Source organism: Stegodyphus dumicola, chromosome 12 (assembly GCF_044657685.1).
Source record: "Stegodyphus dumicola isolate Sdum_Otavi_A_Nest chromosome 12, ASM4465768v1".
Classification (NCBI taxonomy): domain Eukaryota; kingdom Metazoa; phylum Arthropoda; class Arachnida; order Araneae; family Eresidae; genus Stegodyphus; species Stegodyphus dumicola.
In genome coordinates, this window is record NC_140779.1 from 37,778,790 (window position 1) to 37,798,416 (window position 19,627).

The 19,627-nt window shown below is 30.8% G+C and overlaps 2 protein-coding genes across 4 annotated transcripts in view; one reads left to right on the forward strand and one right to left on the reverse strand.

Moving 5' to 3' along the window:
- Positions 1–3,236: 3,236 nt before the first annotated feature.
- LOC118199572 (protein FAM8A1) lies at positions 3,237–15,850 on the reverse strand. Its single transcript, XM_035371462.2, has 5 exons — positions 15,439–15,850; positions 14,655–14,775; positions 11,373–11,499; positions 8,821–8,972; positions 3,237–6,705 (listed from the first exon to the last, which is right to left on the reverse strand). The coding sequence occupies exons 1-5, from the start codon at positions 15,818–15,820 to the stop codon at positions 6,549–6,551; spliced, it is 939 nt and encodes a 312-aa protein (XP_035227353.1). The 5' UTR covers positions 15,821–15,850; the 3' UTR covers positions 3,237–6,548.
- A 364-nt stretch (positions 15,851–16,214) lies between these two features.
- LOC118199569 (5'-deoxynucleotidase HDDC2) overlaps positions 16,215–19,627 on the forward strand; it is a 32,178-nt gene continuing 28,765 nt past the window's right edge. Inside the window, exon 1 of one of the 3 annotated variants that reach the window (XM_035371459.2) lies at positions 16,215–16,297. Coding sequence is in view for 1 of the 3 variants with exons in the window: in XM_035371458.2 (XP_035227349.2) it covers positions 16,484–16,508 (25 nt within the window). In the remaining 2 variants the exon portion in view is untranslated. The other 2 variants (XM_035371460.2, XM_035371458.2) reach the window with 2 other exon arrangements.

Below are 19,627 nucleotides of genomic sequence, written 5' to 3' on the forward strand. Positions count from 1 at the left end.
TTGCAGAAATTTTATTTTACAAGTACAAACTGGAAAATCTTTGCATATATACAATGAAATGTTAAAAAAATTGTTTTTCAACCTATTCTCTAAATAACACAACTCTTTCTCTCACTTTATGTAAGCAGTAAAGTCGCTGAACACTGGTAGTTCGGTCCGAGGTTCGAATCCCGCGAACGGGCTGGCTGCATGGGCGTTTTCGTGGTTTTCCCCATGTGTAACGTGTATACGAGCCAGTTTCCCTTAGAAAGTCCTCCACGAAGGCATCCCTCTTCTTAGGCAGATAGCCCTCGAGGCTTTGCCTTAATCACACGCACACACACACACTTTATGTAATATTTGTTGACCTAAACTAACATAAATATGACTCTTTTTTCAATAAAAACTGGAGAATCAATAAAACAGCAAAACCGAGTTCTTTTTTAGGTTTATTAAATATTTCTTGCTAATAAACAACTAACTTTATTAGCACATTTTGGCACCTCAAGCATGAAACACCTAATCTCATCAAAAACATTTAGTAGATTATAAATTAAAGGTAATTAAAATTGGTTCTTGATTTAAAAAATACTACTAAACATAATAGATTTAACACTTAATAAAAAACAAAAAACACCAAATGAAATACTATAAGAACAAGACCAGTATGTTCAAAGCAAACTCGCATCGTTGATCATTGGTGTCTGACCTCAAAGTACAACATGACCAGTGCTGGCTGTCAGGGCCCTTGTGCCCAAATATCTTACATAGTTTCACTCAAAACTGAAACACTTGATATTTTGCATAGCTGAGATGCAAAATTACATTAATATTACAAATCTGAAGTAATTGGTGTACTGATGAAATTTTTAGGAAGATTTCAGTAGCCAAAGATCAAATCTAATTTGGCAGGAATTTTGACAGATAAACATGTTGGTACTTTCTCATTAAACACAACACCCAAAAGAATACAGCTGTACGTGAAGGAGGGGATATTGTAAACCCTCACATTACTTTGATAAAGCAATGCTGCCAGTTTAAATTCAGGAAATAACAGCATAATACATCAATGATTAAAATAATTTTATTTGTTACAAGTTGAATGCACAGGTACGCAAATAAAAAATTAAATATCTCCATCAAGATATAGTAGGTACACCAGCAGCTGAGTGGTAAAGTCACAGGTAGGATCAAATCTCAGTGAACAGGCTGGCTGCATAAGAGTTTCCATGGTTTTCCCCATGTGTAACACGCATACGAGCCAGCTTTCCTTACAAAGTCCTCCCTCAATGCAGTTAGTCATAACCAAACCAAATCAAGATGTAGCAATGCCAGTTTGTGAATACAAGTTGTTGTTAAGAAAAGCTTTTGTACGAATTAAAATATCTGGCAACTTTTCATGCTTAGCAAGAAAACATTTTTGGTGTTTTCATTAATAAGAAACTACTAATGTGTTTATAAAAGACAACTTTTTGACCAATATACAATCTAAATTAAAATAATAATAATAAAATCACTTCAATATTTATATCTAGAACTAAAAATGGAATATTCTTTCTCTTCACTATGCTTATCTCATTTACTATCTTATTTGACTACAATGATATTAGAAGCCATTAGTCACATTTTACATACACTCTAACTGCAGTACATCACATGAACTGTGTGAGAAATAATAAAATCAGAAGTAGAAATATTAATGCAAGTCATAACTTGTTAAATTAAAAAACAAAAAAATATCCTACGCCTCCATTGATGAAACACACGTTCTTAGATTTAGGTATATTTTTTAATCAAGCTGTGGCTAAGAAATTCACTACTTTGATTCCTTTCACTTAATTTAGATTATCAGTATATAATTGCATTAAGAATGTTCCATAAAAGATAGTGTTATCCATGTATTTCTGTTTCCAGTACACTCAGAGAATAGGGGAATAATCATTTTCAAATAAAGGAACTTTTCAGGATTTCCAATAATAAACAGCAATGATTTTTTGAGCTATCAAGAACAGCACAAGATAAAACAATTACTTAAAATTTCTTTCCCTTTGTGCTGAGACATACATCAAATTATGTTATTTTTCTGGATGAAATAAATTATAAAACAACTAAATTTTACCCGCTTAGTACATATTTTTCAGCTAATAATTTTATCTTTTATTAAGCTTCATGAACTATTATGAAATAAAAGAAACAAAACTGTTTTAAAGTTCACAGCTGCAAATTCATCATTGTTTTTCCTACACCATATCTTTTCTTAATTTATTAAGCCACTCAATCAAAAAACAAAGCTTTATAAGTTATAATACATTTTGCCTTCAATTTTCCCATGATTATCAAAACCCTAACTAGTAAATCAGAAGTTTGACAGATTAACAAACTTGTCAATATCACCAAAATTCCATTTTGAAGTTTAATAATCCATTAAATTTAAAGTTATATTTGATATTCTTGTACACGTATAGTAACATTTACTTGATATTCTTACATTTACAGCAACATCGGTTTGGGAGACGGAATCTCTAACTTTTGTGCTAAATCCACCAAACACAGTTTTGGTATTGTTACTCAACAGTTTTAAAATTTAATTTTCATCATTTAAAAAAAAAAAGTAAAAATTCATGATTAAAAGATGATTTAATGATGATTTTGGTTGCGCCACCTATCTTAAAATCTCAGATCTTTTCAGCATAAAACTTCTCATTTTAGCAAAGCAAATTTAGTATGCAATCAATGATATACTTTAATCTGAAGAAAGATCTATGACAGTAAGATTGTAAGTTCTTTACTTTGTACACTTTTCACTCAAAAATACTAAGATATGAACCGGAGAGAGAGAGAGAGAGAGAAGGTGGATATGTTAAATGTTTAAGGTCAAACATACGGAAACTTACCTGAAAAACATACGGAGTACAGAAAATGCAACAACAAACAGCTTTAGGAGCTAGATTACACTTTTTGATATGAATCTGAGAAAAGAGAAGAGGTAAACCATTTTCCATAAGATAAAATAATAATGTAGAAGGAAAATGAATTTTAACTCTTTATCTAACTAAGAAAAACAGGTATACACAAAACTTAAGCTAAGCTCCAGAGCATATACTTGAAGTTCTTTAGTATTATTTTCAGTTAATATATTTCTGAGATTTGAAAATTTATATATAATTAAAAACTGTGTACTTGATATTCTACTGTACATCGCAATCTGTTACAAATCAGGAAATAACACATTACAACAATAATAAAAAATACTAAAAAATGTTTAGGAATTTTTTATTCATCACAGGAGATTAAAAAATCTTAACATTATTAAATGAAATATATTTTACACAAAACTATTTACACATTTCCTATAATAACATTGAAATATTATACATTGCTAAATGCTTCATACAAACTTACAATTCTTTAATTAAAAACATTCAAATAAAATTATATATAATGTTCAAAGAATAGAAATATTACATACAGATACATAAAAGTGAAACTTTCATAGGAATAAAATTTTTATTAAAGAGATCAATGAAATGCTTGCAGTTATGCAGATATAAAAGAAAATTGGAAAAAAAAGTTATGCTTTATGAATCCTCTGAAATGGAAGCTTTTTATTTAAAAACAGCAATATCTATTGTAACATTTTCATAAAGAATAATAAGTATTCATCAATCCTATTTGTTAAAAAATGGTCAAACTTGTAAGTATTTAATTAAATGAAATAAACTTGTCATAACATGTATGATTACATGTGTAAATGATGATCTATTTCACTGAATATTATCTTCATCTAAATAATCATCACCTTTTATAAATATATTTTTAATAATATTTAAACATTTTTAAATTTGCAGATTTAATGCAAAAAGAATACTTGATACCATATTTACCAAATACTTCTAAATATCTCAAAACAATATATTACAACTTTTTTTAGCACATTTGTTGCCAATCATGTGCAGATATGGGATAGAGCATTATCATGCAATACTTACGTGGCAAGGTATACATTAATGTTTTGTTTCCATGGGACCTAGCTGACAGGACATTTAGCTGACATGGACAATTAGCTAATATCATGTTTAAATGTTACATTTAGCTGACAGCAATGTAACAGTTAAACATGCAATAATCTTTTAGTAAAATCTATCCATATTTATCCAACAACTATTTAACATTTCTATTAATTACAAAATTGCTCTGATTCCTCATAAATTCAACTTTTAAGTTACTTCTTCACCTATCAGCAGACTCTGTTGTTTAAGATCTCATGTCTAATTTTAATTCTTGCAAGTCATAATTCTGACTCTAGATCTCCAAATATTATCCATAACATTTAGTAGATCAGTAAACAGGATTTCTTTAAACCACTTCACATTAAAAAAAAATCTAATTTCTAATAGATCTCTTCCCAGTGTTTTCAAAATTCTAATGTCTTAGCTTTTTGAGTTTCATTGCTGTTTTCTTCAACAGATCATTCTACATTAATATTCACTTTCTCCATCCACTACTTTCCATATAAAATTGTTCCTCTCCTCCCACAGCTGAAATTTTCTTTCCCTCTTTTGAAATAGGAAGGCCTATGTCTGATCACTCTTAAAATTTTTCAAAACCCATGAGAATCTTAAGCTGCTTTTCTGTCTAATTTTAAAATCGTTTCTCCGTATAGCATTAAATAAAGACAAAAATGAAGTACTTGTTCATATGCCCTCTTGTTGTGGAAACAGCCTTAGGCTGTTCCACAAATTGTCCTGGAAACAGCCTTAGGCTGCTATCACACATCCGTTTGTTTCGGAAGAACAACTGTTAGGAACAATTTTTCTGCTTTGTCACAACAGCCAGTCACCACTGATTGCTTTGGGGTTAACAAAGGAAAAACTGGTTCTCCATTACAAACAAGCTGATAGCATTCATGACAGCTGATTGGTTGAAAATGAACAACATGCAATTTTTTTTTTTTTTTTTTTTGAAAGGAAAAAAAAAAATTGCATGTCTTTCTTTCAATAGTGAACCAGACAGAAAAATTGTCCGAAACAGTTGTTCGTGTGAAACAAATCTGTGTGATATAGGCCTTACAGATGTTACTGAAACACCATTGCATGTTTTTGTCTAAATGTATACATTGTCAGCTAAATGTGCCATTAGCTGAGTGTGTTGTTAGCTAAATGTCCACACATTAGCTAAACATATGTGTCATTTGAATGTCCTGTTTGCTAAGTATCTGGAACCATGTTTTGACATTAGTCAGCACTGTATAGCTTAGCTGCGCATAGTTACATAGCTAGTGCAATAAATGCAGTAAATTCAATTTTTTTCTTTCCTATTTTTCATATTAAATTTCTTCAAAATTTTCCCTTAGTATTAGTGACATAAATGAAAATTTACTAGGGCCTTCTCATTCTAAATGAGCAAGAGCACAAAAGACTACTAACAGATAAAAGGCTTGCAAAGTATTCCGAATATTTATCAGATGAGTGTACGTATAAAAACAGAATTTAACTAATCGGAGAAAAATGAACATTTTACTTACTAAACCTTGCTATCAACTAAGTTCAAGTTAATATATATAAGATATAACAAAATATGATGGCTGCACTAAGAAACGATTGGCAACCTAAAAAATTAGCTATTCTAGATTTTGCGTTCTTCCCCTAAATTCATCTGTTGTTTCAAATTTGATATCTTCCCGTGTTATATATTACTGCTTGAAAAATGGACCTAAAACCCAAAATTGACCAATCACAGATTAGCTATACTTATGCCCCCATCTAGTATAAATAGCTACTAACTGCGTAGTCTCTCTCTTTTTTCGCCTGCCTGTTGACGGTGCATTGCTCAACCTCTGTTAGCTATTTCGCTATTATTTAAAATGCAGCAGTACAGCACCCTTACCTTTCTATTAGTTATGAAGATATCTGCTACGAAATTCATCATCCAAAAACAAATGATGTTCAACTATCAAGTGGGTTGTTCTTCTTCTAAAATTCCATCAGGTCATTCCACTATTTCGCAATTTGCAATCATCGATGCAGCAGTATTTTTGGCCATGATTAGAACGTGAATTGTCTTTATCTTCCACCAAAAGTACAGCATTATATATATAACTGTTCTCTCTCTACAGTTAAAAATGTTTTCATAAAATTCTTCATTTTACTCTGAAAAACTACTGAAATAAATTTTGAGAATTAATATTTAAGGAAATAAAGCCTATAGTGACCTTTTTCAAAAACCTCATAAAATAGTAAAATATATTTGAACATAAAAACCTTAGCAATTTTAAACTCACACTGGCATCATTGTATCATATTTTAATTTCCACCTTCGCTTAATATTATACTCTTCTGCATAAATATGCTTGATATAGAATTCTTGAGATCAAAAAAGCTATGAAAAGATGACATAAAAATCAGTATACTAATATTTAAAAAAATTATCCTACAAATTATTGCATTTTGCACTAGTAATAAAAGGAATAAGAGAGATATATTTTGTATCACATATAAATGATTGCTTGCACTTACATAAGGTGATATATACAACCAGTTTAAAAGGAATTTTTATTAAAGTATCAATTGCTAATTTCTCTGTGCTCTATTAGGCATTTCTTCAACAACAATACTATTGCAAATTAAATCATAAGCAGTTCTGTTATGTTGAAAGAAGAACATTGTAAAGCATATTGGGAAGATGAAAGCCAGGGAGAAGTTTTTAATGAATGCTCGCAACATTGCCCTAGAAAATGAAAGTAATTTATGAGTAAAAATATCATACTGATTAACTTACACAGATAATTATTTTTATATCCACAAGATAAACATAAATTGCACAAGACAATTAACAGGAAATTTAGCCAATTAGGGTAGTATAAATTTTGAGAGAGTTAAAAAACATCAATATGAACCATACTCATACAGCAGCAGGACCAGAAATAGACAGATGGTACTCTATACTAAAACTTCAGACTGACACAGGAGGATCTCTTATTAAAGATTATAAAATAACACAGAGAACGTGCATCATTCTGCAAAAACTTCACCTAATGTATATGCATGCTAGGTTAGCTGATAGTAAAGAATAAGCCACTGTAAGAATGTATCGGGAAAGGTACTGAACCAGATGTAACCACAGCATCTAATGTTTTGCTTTTGAAACAGTGTAAACATGGATCCTACAAGATTCACTTGCAGCATATCAGGCAGCTACCATGAACCTGAACTTCATCACAAGAAAGAATGCACAGCATGTGGGGGACAGTAGGCCAGACACAAGGTTATATGTGATTGCTATTGCAACAGGAGCATTTCAAGTCAACGTATAGTGTGCATACTGCATCTGTACAGCCATTTTATTTATAATGCATCAAGTTGCTACAGACATAAGATTATCTGCAATATATAACAGATACATACTAGTTTCAGCAGAAAAGTACAGGGAATATGGAATTTTCAAATTGTCTTATGTTCACGAAGTATCCAATAGTCCTCAGTCTCCATAATGCACACATATGGACCTAGACAATCTACATGCAATGCAGTCATATACTGCAGAACAATAATATACCATTAATGTATGGGTAAGTATCATAGGTATCTCTTTGTTTGCCCCATAGCTGCTACCATGCTGAAAGCATGCCCAAAGATATCAGATTTTTCTGGAGAAGGTTCTGCTGGATTTACTGAATAATGCTCCCATGCCTGTATGATTCTGGCCATGGTTTCAAAATAATGGAGTTCCAACCCATTATGCCATTCATGTATATGAATGTGAACCAAAACTTTGATATATCAGAATTTGATTATATTTCCATCATAAATAAATTTTAATCTAGCTTTTATTTAAAATTAATAGTAAACAGTGTTGCCATTTATCATAATTTATTAGTCCACTTTGTGGAATAAAAGTAACTGTGGTTTTATTTCTCTCACTTCTACAAGTCCAGTGATGTTATTGAACATATGCCAATATGTCACTGAACTCAAATATTGGAAACAGCATAACTTTGTTTATTTATCTTGTTTGTGATCTTTTTTTTGACCAAAGAACTCCGAGGGATGGAATTTGTAGATATTTGATATCAAATGAGAATCATATCAGCTTTTCTGGATATGTGATATTAGTTCAATAGTCAGACAGAAAGAAATCAGTCTTTGAAACATTTTCAAAGAAAATTAAACTTGATAATGAATTTTTTCTGTACATTTCTTTAAAATTTATTAACTAGTAAAAGTTCCTTGTATTTCCTTGGTATGTATAAAATATGTCATGAAATTTTATTTTTAGGTAAGGAAAAATAAGAAGGAATTTCTTATGTGAACAGTTATTATAAACTTTACGAGTTTTATTAATACTTTAAAAATTAGATTTCTTAGAAGGAAAAACAACTACTTATTTGGAGATTCAAGTTCTACTATTTTTCAAATACCAATACTACTATAAACAAACAACGAAAGCCTCTCCTTTGTCAATAAGTAATTTATGAAGACAATGATGCTTTCATTAATACTGCATAAAACCCAAAAATCTTTTATTAGATGCCATCTTAAATGACAAGTATGAATACATATTTCAAAATAATATATTAAAGAATTCTAAAACCCTGCATCATAGCTACTGAATGCAATGTAATAAATAGCAGACAGTCGGTACTAGCAGTTAGTAAAGATAATTAAATAAGATAAAAATGAAGTTAGTATAGTTGTGTGTCAAATAAATAACCTTTCATATTTTTTCACGTCAAGCATTTCTAATGAAATTTTTATGAAATAAATAAATTAATAAAAACTGAAAATAAAAGAAACGAATAAATAATGTTCTAAAGAGCACTTTTGACTGAAACATCTCTCTTACCATCCTATTCCTATGTCACCAGCTGGGTAGACTCTTATAATGTTTGCATCAATAGGCACCACAGAATGACATGACACAACTCGAAGTCGCATTAGACTTTTACCAGGTGTAGCACCTCCATTACCCATGATTCCCTTGTGAATGCATAAAGCCTAAAAAAAAAAGAACTTAAGTTATATAAAATCACTTATGAAACGTACATTTCTCAAATAAAAGAAAAGATGAATGTATTTTCTGAAAAACATACAGCATGTTCATAAGAGTCTTTATATGGCTTTTCACTCACAATCACTGCCCACTGACATGTACTTTCAATTAAAAAAAAAGCTTTTAATAAAGAAAAAATTCATGGTATGGCATTTTTAATAAAAAAATTAAGGTGATTTCTAATTATCTGCACTCTTAATGAAAAGTCATGAAGTCCTTGTGACTTTGGAGAACATCTGTGAACTTGTTCACCACTTTGGAGAGAAACGTTTCTTTGAGTACTTTTATGTCTATTTCAATGATCCAGGGCTGTCTAATTCTTACATTACAGAAAAACCAAACACTTCTCAGATGTAATTATATCAGACAATAGCTATAAAATACAATAAAATTTGCTGATTTCCTAGAATTTTAAAATACTATATCCTGAGTCCTCAGAAGATTAACTTTCCAAATGAAAATCTCAAATAATAAACAAATAGATATATGCAAAATTTTAATTGCATACAGTTATTCCCACATGTGTTTCAATCCTTTATGTTTTATTTATTAGTTAAAGTTTAGTCACAGTTTATTCACATTTTTACTACAGTTCATGAAGAAGCTATTATATGCTTTCTTTGAAACTGAAATAACAAAATGGGATTAAAAAACAACAATGCAATCTAAGGACTGAAAAATGTGACCAAAATTCAGAGAAACTATGGCTTATTGTCAAAAGATATTTCCCACTGCACATTCACATCACGCAAACAATATACTTTTTAACGTGACAATTTAATATGCAATTACAGATTCAACGGATAGTAAAGAAATGATTTAAACTATACCTAACAAACCTATACAAAAAAGAAAACCTATACAAAAAAAGAAATGATTTAAACTATACCTAACTAAATAAAAGTACTAGTTTGAAAATTAAAAAAAAAAAAAAAAAACCCAGTTTGTGAACGAAGCACAAATCAACTGAAGAAACATTTAACATTTTGGGTAGGCAAACTAATATACAATCACTAACCCAAATAAAATGCAAACAGATTGAAAGCTTTATTTCAAAATGTAGCACTGAGGAAAAGATTTCAAATAAATTACTAAAACTATTGGAGAGTAAAAATTATTAAAAAAGTGATAAAGTATTAGATCGCACCAAATTGTAAGCAATACACAAAAAAGAATGTAAATGATCCTACTAATTTAATATTACATAATGTAAAACAAATTCACTACTAAATTATTCAAAAGGACACTAAATACGTTAAAGCAACTGCACGTGGCTATGCACAGCTGTTTTACAACTTTCTGAAATTTCAATATATTATCAAATTTTCTTATTTTATCAAAATTCCATACTTAATAATATTTTTCTGTATTATCTATTAAAATTTAGCAGGTAATTTAAATTAATATTGTTCATTTTTTATTGCACAGATCAGCCAAACATTTTAGTTTTTTCTGATTATTTACACATCCCTGAAAAATAGTCATGAGGTACTATGTTGCTGGCATATTTATATGGCAACCGACATTACCAAAATGTACTTGTGTGGTAACAAGTATGTGCACACATACAGCCCTCCATGGTCACTTTTCTGACTTGAGTTTATTTTTTTTATTGGGCACATTGTGGGTTTTTTTTTTTTTTTTTTTTTTTTTTTTTAATGGGAATGGGGATGGCTGCCTGATGAAAAAGAATTTCTTTGAGAACATGGTGTTTTGTCCAATAGTAGAGAATGCAAATTCATCTTAAATGATGAAATTTTATAGACATGCAAGGTGAAAAATTGCAAACAAAGTGTTAGAATGCAGAGTACCAAATTTATGCAATTCTACCATGTTGTTTCAAGGGAAAACTGCTGTAGATATGGGGGACAAGAGTGAAAAAAAAAATTACTTAAGGATTTCTTAAAATGGTAAGTCTTTAAATAAAAATGGTTCTTGCTTTTTAAATGCCATTTATTGTTTGCTCTTTTATTAAATTCTTATTGTACTGTAATTTTGGAAATGGCTTTTGCTTTTTAGAGCTTTGCTTAGTAAAAAATCAGTTGCCAATGAGTTGGGAACTTTCAGGAGGGGAATGAAGATAATCAGGAGACACTAACTTTTTTTTTTTAAAAAAAAACAAGTTTGGGATTCATAGCAGGCAAAACTTCCTTCTTAGTGGCTCTCCCCTGCACTTCTAAATTTTTACAACTCCAGTCTCTTTCCAGAACTATTAAAAGGTAGTTAATTTTTTGCCTTAATAATTTTCAAGTCTAATCAGTATAGTTAAACTAATAGAAATACAGTAAAAACAACTTCCTAAAAGTTACTGAAATAGAAAATTATAACATAAATTTAATACTTACCTCAAATATGCAAACAACAAATCTATGAATAATTTCCAGAGCAATAATTTCGGATGTGACTTCCATAGCTTTATGATAATCTAACTTGTCATTTTTAAACAAATCCAGATCATACTTGTCTAGATTCCTAAATCAAAGAAAAAAATGCATAACACTGCAAAAGATTGAAAAAATAAATTTCGAGTAATGGGCACATTTTAAATCTAAATAGATATTTAAATTAATATTTTAAAAACTATGAAAACCTGAAAATAGATACACTCAGTGAATTAGCCTATAACTGACACCACATCATAGGGATAGGGACAGACAATTACTAATATCCATGTTTTCTCTGAACTTCAAACCTGGACCCAACTATATGGCAGGCCAGTTTGTTTTTCTTATAATCATACTGAACAAGAAACCTTTCCAAGGAATGTTAAAACTTTATTCTGGGGGGAGGAAGGTTCTTTCTGATTACCTGCACACTCTTGAAAAGTATTCATACGGCAATACACTGCCACCAAAATAGGCAATCCATGACATTGCCAAAATGTACCTAAGAGGCAAACCAAGTATATGCATGTGCACAGCAAATGGCCTTCAAATCAATAGACAGTTTTCTGATTAGTATTCGTTTTTCATCAAGTACATTTTGTTTGCTTGTAAGGAATTCTAATAGGATTATAGGGTTTGCTAGCTGATAACAAAGTCGCATTTCTTGAGAAGTATGGCATTTTGATCAACAATACAGAATGCAAAAATTGACATTCAATGAAGTTTTACTTCTTAAATGGTAAGTAATCCCTAAATATCTAGTGAGCCAAAAGTTCTCTTGTGTGGTTTGGGGGTAGCAGAGAGGAGTGGGAGACCCTCGGATCATGCTCCAGGGTGCTCTCCCTCAAAACTGGGATGGAAGTAGAAGTTTAACCTCCTTGAGGCTCTGGCAACCATTCTTCCATGAATATATTAGGATGAGACAACAACAACAACCAAAATGAATTTAAATTATGTGCCAATCTTATGCTTACCAGCATCCATATTTAAATAGAAAAACAATGTAAACATTAACAGGCTCATCCATATCATTAAATGTGAATGCCAAAATTTATTAAAATTTTAGTTAATTAGATAAAGATTTATCTAAACCTTGAATTATTAAAAATGAATATAAATTTTCTATTAACTTAATACCAATATACATAGCCCTTGTGCTTTTAATAATACTTTTGCCGAGATAAAATTAAATGGATTTAATTCATTGTATTTAAAAAATTAAAGATTCTTCCTATTTTTCAACTGTCGGTTTTTGAAGCATGATCGTATCCATGGATTTTATTTTGCCAAGCCTGATCTTACATATTAGATGAAAATAATAACACCTCTATGATGTAGCTTAAGAAAAAAAATATTTATTAAAATTTTTACAATTTTCCTGACATGAGAATTATAGAATTTTACACACTAAATATGAATTCAACATCTGATTTTTTACAAATGTTTCATAATAAAAATGAAATATCTCTTGAACTGGACACAAACATTTTTTTGACTATGCTTCATATTTACATGAACAAAAAGATCATATGGTCAATAACAAAAAGAGAATTAGTGCATATAGCTTTGCCTATGAAAAGAAATATCATCACTAGAAAATTATCACTTTTGCATCCATATGAATTTTAAAATTTACCCATTAATTATGCATTCTCATTTTTATTCATATATTTTTAATCTAATTTTAGTCTAAGAGAATGTAAAAAAGCGACTTTTTCGTTTCATTAATCAGTAAAATATGGATTAAATCTGAAAGAAAAATTAAATATCCCAGAAATAATTATCTTAACATCAATAAGTTTTGCTGCATGGTAAGATAAAAATATTTTACTTAGGCAGTGACAACATATTTCCTTTTAAATGAATGGACTTTAAAGATTAAATTTGAGAGACAAATATCTTACATTTTGCTGAGTGGCGACACATTTCTTTAAAATCACTACGTCTTCTGATTGAATTTGAAACATAAATATCTTACGCAGGCCTAGTTTTGAACATTTAAATATAGAACCTTCTTCAGCTGCAGAAGTGCTAATGATTACTGACATTTGCACTTCTGCAGCTGAAGAAAGTTCTATATTTAAATGTTCAAAACTAGGCCTGCAAATTTAGGAATAATATGCTGATTCTCACTTCTGCAGCTGAAGAAGGAGGTTCTATATTTAAACTTTTGAAACTAGTCCTTCAAATATAGGAATATTATGCTGGTTTTTGTTGCCTTTGCATCTCCAATAATCTTATGCTTTGCTGAGCGACAAAACATTACTTTTAAATTGTTGGGTCAGATAATTGAAATTTTTTTAAGTTTGTACTAAATGCTAAATAAATAAATAGAAAACAAATTAGAAATTCCAAATCAGAGCTTTGTGGTGCATAATTTTAGGTGAAAGACTTTGTGTGCTGAAAATATGATGCACATAGGTGCCATTACTTGTTTTCAATGTGAGGACCATATACACAGAGATAAAAAATACATGACAATGATAAAACTGATATTACAAACCTATGGATACATTAAACTGGCTTTAATCAATTATACAGATCCTAAGTAGCTCTAACCAGCGTCACATCTATTTTGAGATATTAGTATCACATAAAAAATAAAAATTTTGGCTAATCTTTGGAATATGGTAACAAGTAGTTTGGTGACATTTTGGTAAGGCGATAAAGGTTACTAACTAGGACTTTAGAAGTGTACATGGATAAAGTCAAGAGTGTGCGCAATGCTATTTTTGTGCAATTCTGGGATATTTTTTTTAAGTGAAAATAGGTCGACGTGTACATGGATACTGTGTATGTGCAATTCTTAAAAACGCAGCAAGCTGTTTGTGATTTTGCACTTTCTCCCAATTTCGCACCTAATCTTCATCATGATTAAGCACTTTTGTTCCATAAAAGTTCTACCATAAGTGTAATTCGGCTAGCAGATTGTTGGAAAAAAAAATGTTGAGTAAAAAAAAAAATGCCTTTATTGTGTGAAAACAAATTGGCATCGAAACAAAAACTAGCAGGTTGCTGTAGCAGGGTTGGTCGCCAAAAAATCGCTAAGTTACCATAATCCGAAGATTAACCCAAATTTCTTTTCTTCCCAACATTAACATGCAGAAAATATTTTAAATATTTAAAATGAATTTTCACCTATAGACTATAAATACTTTAAAAAATTTGTTTGCTATCAGTTTTAAAGAGCTAATATAATGCATTATCAAGCCTATGAAACAAATATAAAGGAATGATACTCACACGAGGTCAAAGAAGTCCATAGCAATATATGTAATCATCACTTTTAACACCAAAAGAATGCAGAAATCAATAACTTCAGCAGCAAATCTTTTGAAAAGGGATGGTATTATATAATCAGTACCTGAAATTAATAAAATCAACTTTGTTAAAAATACAGTTACATGCAATAAAATCTGTACTGAAAGCAATTCTACAATTTTTATTAGCTAGACTATCCTGATTATTGTACAGTAAAAATGTTGATAAGTAAATATGACTGAGCTTTTCACAACTATTTCGGTATACTGTAACTTCAAATATTGGGAAAACAGCCACGTGGAAATATTCGATAAATCCATGCTATTGAGCAGAATAGCTGTTGAACCACATATTTAAATAAATCAGCCCGTAGCAAATTTAAATTTGTACTTAAAATAAAAGAAAATTTCTTGCTCTTTGCTTATTGATTTCTATACAGATTAAGTCAATATGATCTTCTTGTGCGATATAAATCCCACTATGGTTAACTATATTTTATTACCAGATTCAAGAAATGAACTTTTTAAAATAAATTCTATTAGTCCCATTTTTAATAAACTCATACATCTGTTTTAAAGTATATAAGCTTCTATCCTTTCATGTGTATTACATCGCAAAAATTACACACATATGAATTTAAAATTTAAATTTTCACGAAATGTCTAATTAAAAGCATTAATTAGAAAGACAATTGATGATTAATTCATTTGAGTTTAGAGAAATAATTAATCAAATGATTTTTGGATTTAAATGTCACAAAATATACCTGACTGTCCAGAAGATACAGAAGTTTGTTCTTGGAATGACACATTAGGACGCCTCGGTTGCGATACGGAAAGGTTCTGATTAGGGAAAAAAGTATTGGGAAAATTTCTGTTAAAGTCTGTTGTGCCATCAGCATTATTTGTGTGAGTGCGGCAAGCAGTCTGTGAAACCAAATAAGGCAATGTTAGGGTCATACACTGCCAGTTATAACATTGCCACAACCATCGGTTCACAGCAGCAGCATACTCAGCACTGGATTTATATGGATATGTCGGAATGTTTATGTTTAATTTATTTTCCAGTGTTTTGTCACGTAAAGAAGAAGCGTCATTAAAATCAATCACTTTCTTTCGTTTGCGCAATTCGTCTTTATCGTCAGCCATAATGTCCTTTTAAAACGTAAACAGTGTACAATGTTTGGAAATAATATGAAGTTGTGTTGTATAAGTTCTTCACTAAATCTAAAATATTAATTTTACTTGTGTTGAGAATACTTTATTAAAGATATAAAGAAATACTTATTGTTACATTTTGAGCATCTTCAAACAATCGTAATTTATTCAGAGATTTTAAACAAGGAAATTAGAAATAGTTTCAACATCTTTCAAAGCTCTTTCGTTTTTGTGATCGAAGTTTATCACAACCGCGACTTTAAATAAAGTTTTTCAAATAAAAATTTCATAACATTTGAATACTAGAAAGCTATTTTTTTTTTTTTTCCATCAAACAAAATGACGCTCTTTCTATTTGCTTTCCTTCGCATTTACACTTGATTTTTTGCTCTGCGGGCAGAAAGACTTAGCAAGTGTTAAACAAATCTGTCCAGTTTGTCTGTCAAATTTATCGGTTTTATCATTTAGGTAAATAAAATGCATAGTTTCATTAACTTTTCGGCACACAAAAGTTTAGTACCTTAAAGAAAAATGTAAGAGAATAAATTAACGGTAAAAGAACTTAATATTATAAAGTAATTTAGCCGAAAAAAAGCATTATAAAGAAATAAATGCAGAAACCGGTATGTTACGTTTTTCGTAACATCTTTGTGGATGCCCAGAAAATGTGACAGGAAAGGTGGTGTTTCTGAGCAATATAAAAATATAATAAATTATTCATTGTGTGTTTCAGACAATGAGCAACTTTATTTATTCTTTTTTCAACTAATTATTTAGGTCTTACTGCCCTGAAAAGATTATGAATTTGTTCATTTTATTAATCTTATTGGCTTTGCTGCTAAATTTAATGCACTTTTTAAAGTTTTATTTGAACTTATTAATTATTTAATTTTTCAATTCAGTAGCTATATATGTATATTTTTTTCCTCTTTTTAAAAGCAATATACAGTGGATGGACAAAAATATGGAAACACCTTGTGAAATGCATGTTTGAAAAGAAAGATTGATTTTAATGAAATATGTAGGTGGCGCTGGCGTTTTTGACTACTGACGCCACCTATACAACTTCGTAAATGTGCTAAACAGTTCAGTTGTTGTCGGAGTACTGTTATGTGAGGTTGTCATTGCATTATGTCAGAGTTAACAGACTTCAAACGTGGACAAATTGTTGGAGCACGTATAGTAGGTGCTTCCGTAAGCAAGGTAGCCGAGGTGTTTAGTGTTTCAAGAGGTACTGTATCGAAGATTTATTCCGCATATTTGAAAAGCAGAAAAACATCATCTGCTAAATCACAGCGCGGACGAAAGTGTGTCCCGAGTGATCGTGACAGACGATCATTAAGGGCAATTGTGACGAAAAATAAGAAGACCACAGCTGCAAAAGTTACTGCTGAAATGAATGTTGTGTTACCGAACCCTGTGAGCACTAAAACAATTAGAAGGGAGCTTCATAAACAGGGAATTGCTGGCCGTGCTGCAATTGAGAAGCCACTCATCAGTGATGCTAATGCCCGTAAAAGGAAAAGGTGGTGTTTAAGTCATAAAGCCTGGACTATAGAGCAGTGGAAGCGAGTAATATGGTCTGACGAGTCTTCTTTCACATTGTTTCCCACTTCTGGCCGAGTTTACGTCTGGAGAACGCCATCTCAAGCCTATAATACAGACTGCTTGTTGCCAAGAGTGAAACATGGCGGTGGTTCTGTTATGGTTTGGGCAGCCATATCGTGGTTCTCTGCTAGCCCCATGATAACTGTGTCAGGGCACATGACTGCCAAGACTTCTGTGAACATTTTGGCCGATCAAGTTCATCCCATGGTACAAGCTTTATTCCCTGATGGTGATGGTGTCTTCCAAGACGACAAAGCCCCTGTTCACACAGCTCACATTGTCCAGGACTGGTTTTCTGAGCACGAGGATGAGTTGTCCCATCTCCCCTGGCCACCACAGTCACCAGACCTGAATGTTATCGAACCTTTGTGGTCTACATTGGAACGGAAAGTGCGTTCTTGTTATCCACTGCCAACATCGTTATCTGAACTTGCCACCGTTTTGCAGGAAGAATGGTATAATATTCCCTTGGCAAACATACAGGAACTGTATTTATCCATTCCAAGAAGACTGCAAACTGTTTTGGATGCCAACGGGTTTCCTACACCATATTAAGCAAAGAAACATGTTTTTTTAAAGGTGTTTCCATATTTTTGTCCAACCCCTGTATATATATATATATGTATATTTTTTTCTCCTCTTTTTAAAAGCAAAAAATATATATATAGTATACTCTGCTGCTTTATTCTGAGCCGCCATAGCCATAGCTGTTACTCATTTTGCACCACCCAGGAGGCATGTATGAATTAAGGATATCACGGACGTGAGTAACATTGCCTAACGTAACAACAACAGTATACTCTGTTGTATAGTTATGAAATCAGAGTCATATTTGATTTAATGTTTTATCATCATGGAATGTATTAAATATGGGGGCTCGTGTAGACTAATAGCTATGTAAAAAGATTATGATAATAATAACTAGTATGTCTGATAAAAACTGGAAGATTGTGATCTGCCTAAAAGTTTCTCACAAAAACAAAAACACGTTCTTGAAGCAATATGGTGGAAAAAAATGTACAGTATAAGTTTTTGGTTGATCTTTACAATTTTTTGGTAACTGGTAGTTTGGCGACATTTTGGAGGCGATAAAGGTTACTACCTGGGACTTTGGGAATAATGTGAGCAGTACTCAGTTCCGATTACGCATTATTTTGTGTGGGGGGAAATGAGAGATCATGGGATATGTCATGTGATATTAATGGACGAATTACGGTTCTTTAATCGGAAAAGGGGGGAATTTGGACAAGTATCTGTGGATGTATATTATTTTGTATTAAGCTTCATTGTGTGTTGTGTGAAGTAGGGTTGAATAATTTTGGGATTGTATGGCGCTGTCTAAAGTGAATTGTAGATGTGATAAAGAGAATTTTTTTTTATCAAATTCTATCAAATTTGGAAAAAAAATTGTTCAGTAATTTTATTGAATCCATAATAAAAGTGTATCCACCATGTAAGGAAGATTCGGAAGAAGATTAGGTTAGTTAGACTTTGTTAAGAATGTGAGTAGTATTCAGTTCTGATTACGCATTATTTTGTGTGAGGGAAATGAGAGATCATGGGATATGTTATGTCATATTAATGGACGAATTACTGTTCTTTAATCGGGAAAAAATCTGGCAATTTTGTATTTGGTTTTATTCTGTGTTGTGTGAAATAGTGTTTGTGAATTTTTGGATCCTATGGCCGTAACTAAAGTGAATTCGAAATGGGTATTTAGTGGTATTGAAAAGGATAGTAATAAATGTTTTAAGGTTGTGCGAGAGAGAAATAAAGATGTTTTATTATGTTATTTATTTTACCTGGTATCTTGCTTTGAAAGATAAGTATGATTTTAAAGATTCTGAAACAGAAGTAAGAAAAGTGTATCTGCCACGTAATCAAGATTCTGAAGAAGATTAGGTAAGTTAGTATTTTTAATTATTTGAGGATATTATTTTTATGCATTGTTGTAAATGTAAGGTGGAAAGGAATTTGGTATTATTGGGAAAATTGTTATAAGCAATGATTTAGTTTAAAGTAATTAAGATTGTAAGGTAATTTTTATTAATTTAATGTATGTGCTCATTTATATTTTAAGTAGTGTTTTTTAATTTAATTATATTTTAATAATATTTTAATGAAATGATAGTTATTTTGTGAATTTTATGTTTGTAGGAATTTGGTATACGTTTAAGTTTAAATAAACGT

What these genes read in the sequence shown, in the direction of transcription:
- LOC118199572 (XM_035371462.2), bottom strand. Translation starts at nt 15,820, where the DNA reads ATGGCTGACGATAAAGACGAATTGCGCAAACGAAAGAAAGTGATTGAT. An exon ending in TGTATCTTCTGGACAGTCAG is followed by an intron (nt 14,776 to 15,438) that starts GTATATTTTGTG and finishes TATTAATTTCAG; the next exon opens with GTACTGATTATATAATACCA. An exon ending in ATGGACTTCTTTGACCTCGT is followed by an intron (nt 11,500 to 14,654) that starts GTGAGTATCATT and finishes TCTTTGATTTAG; the next exon opens with GAATCTAGACAAGTATGATC.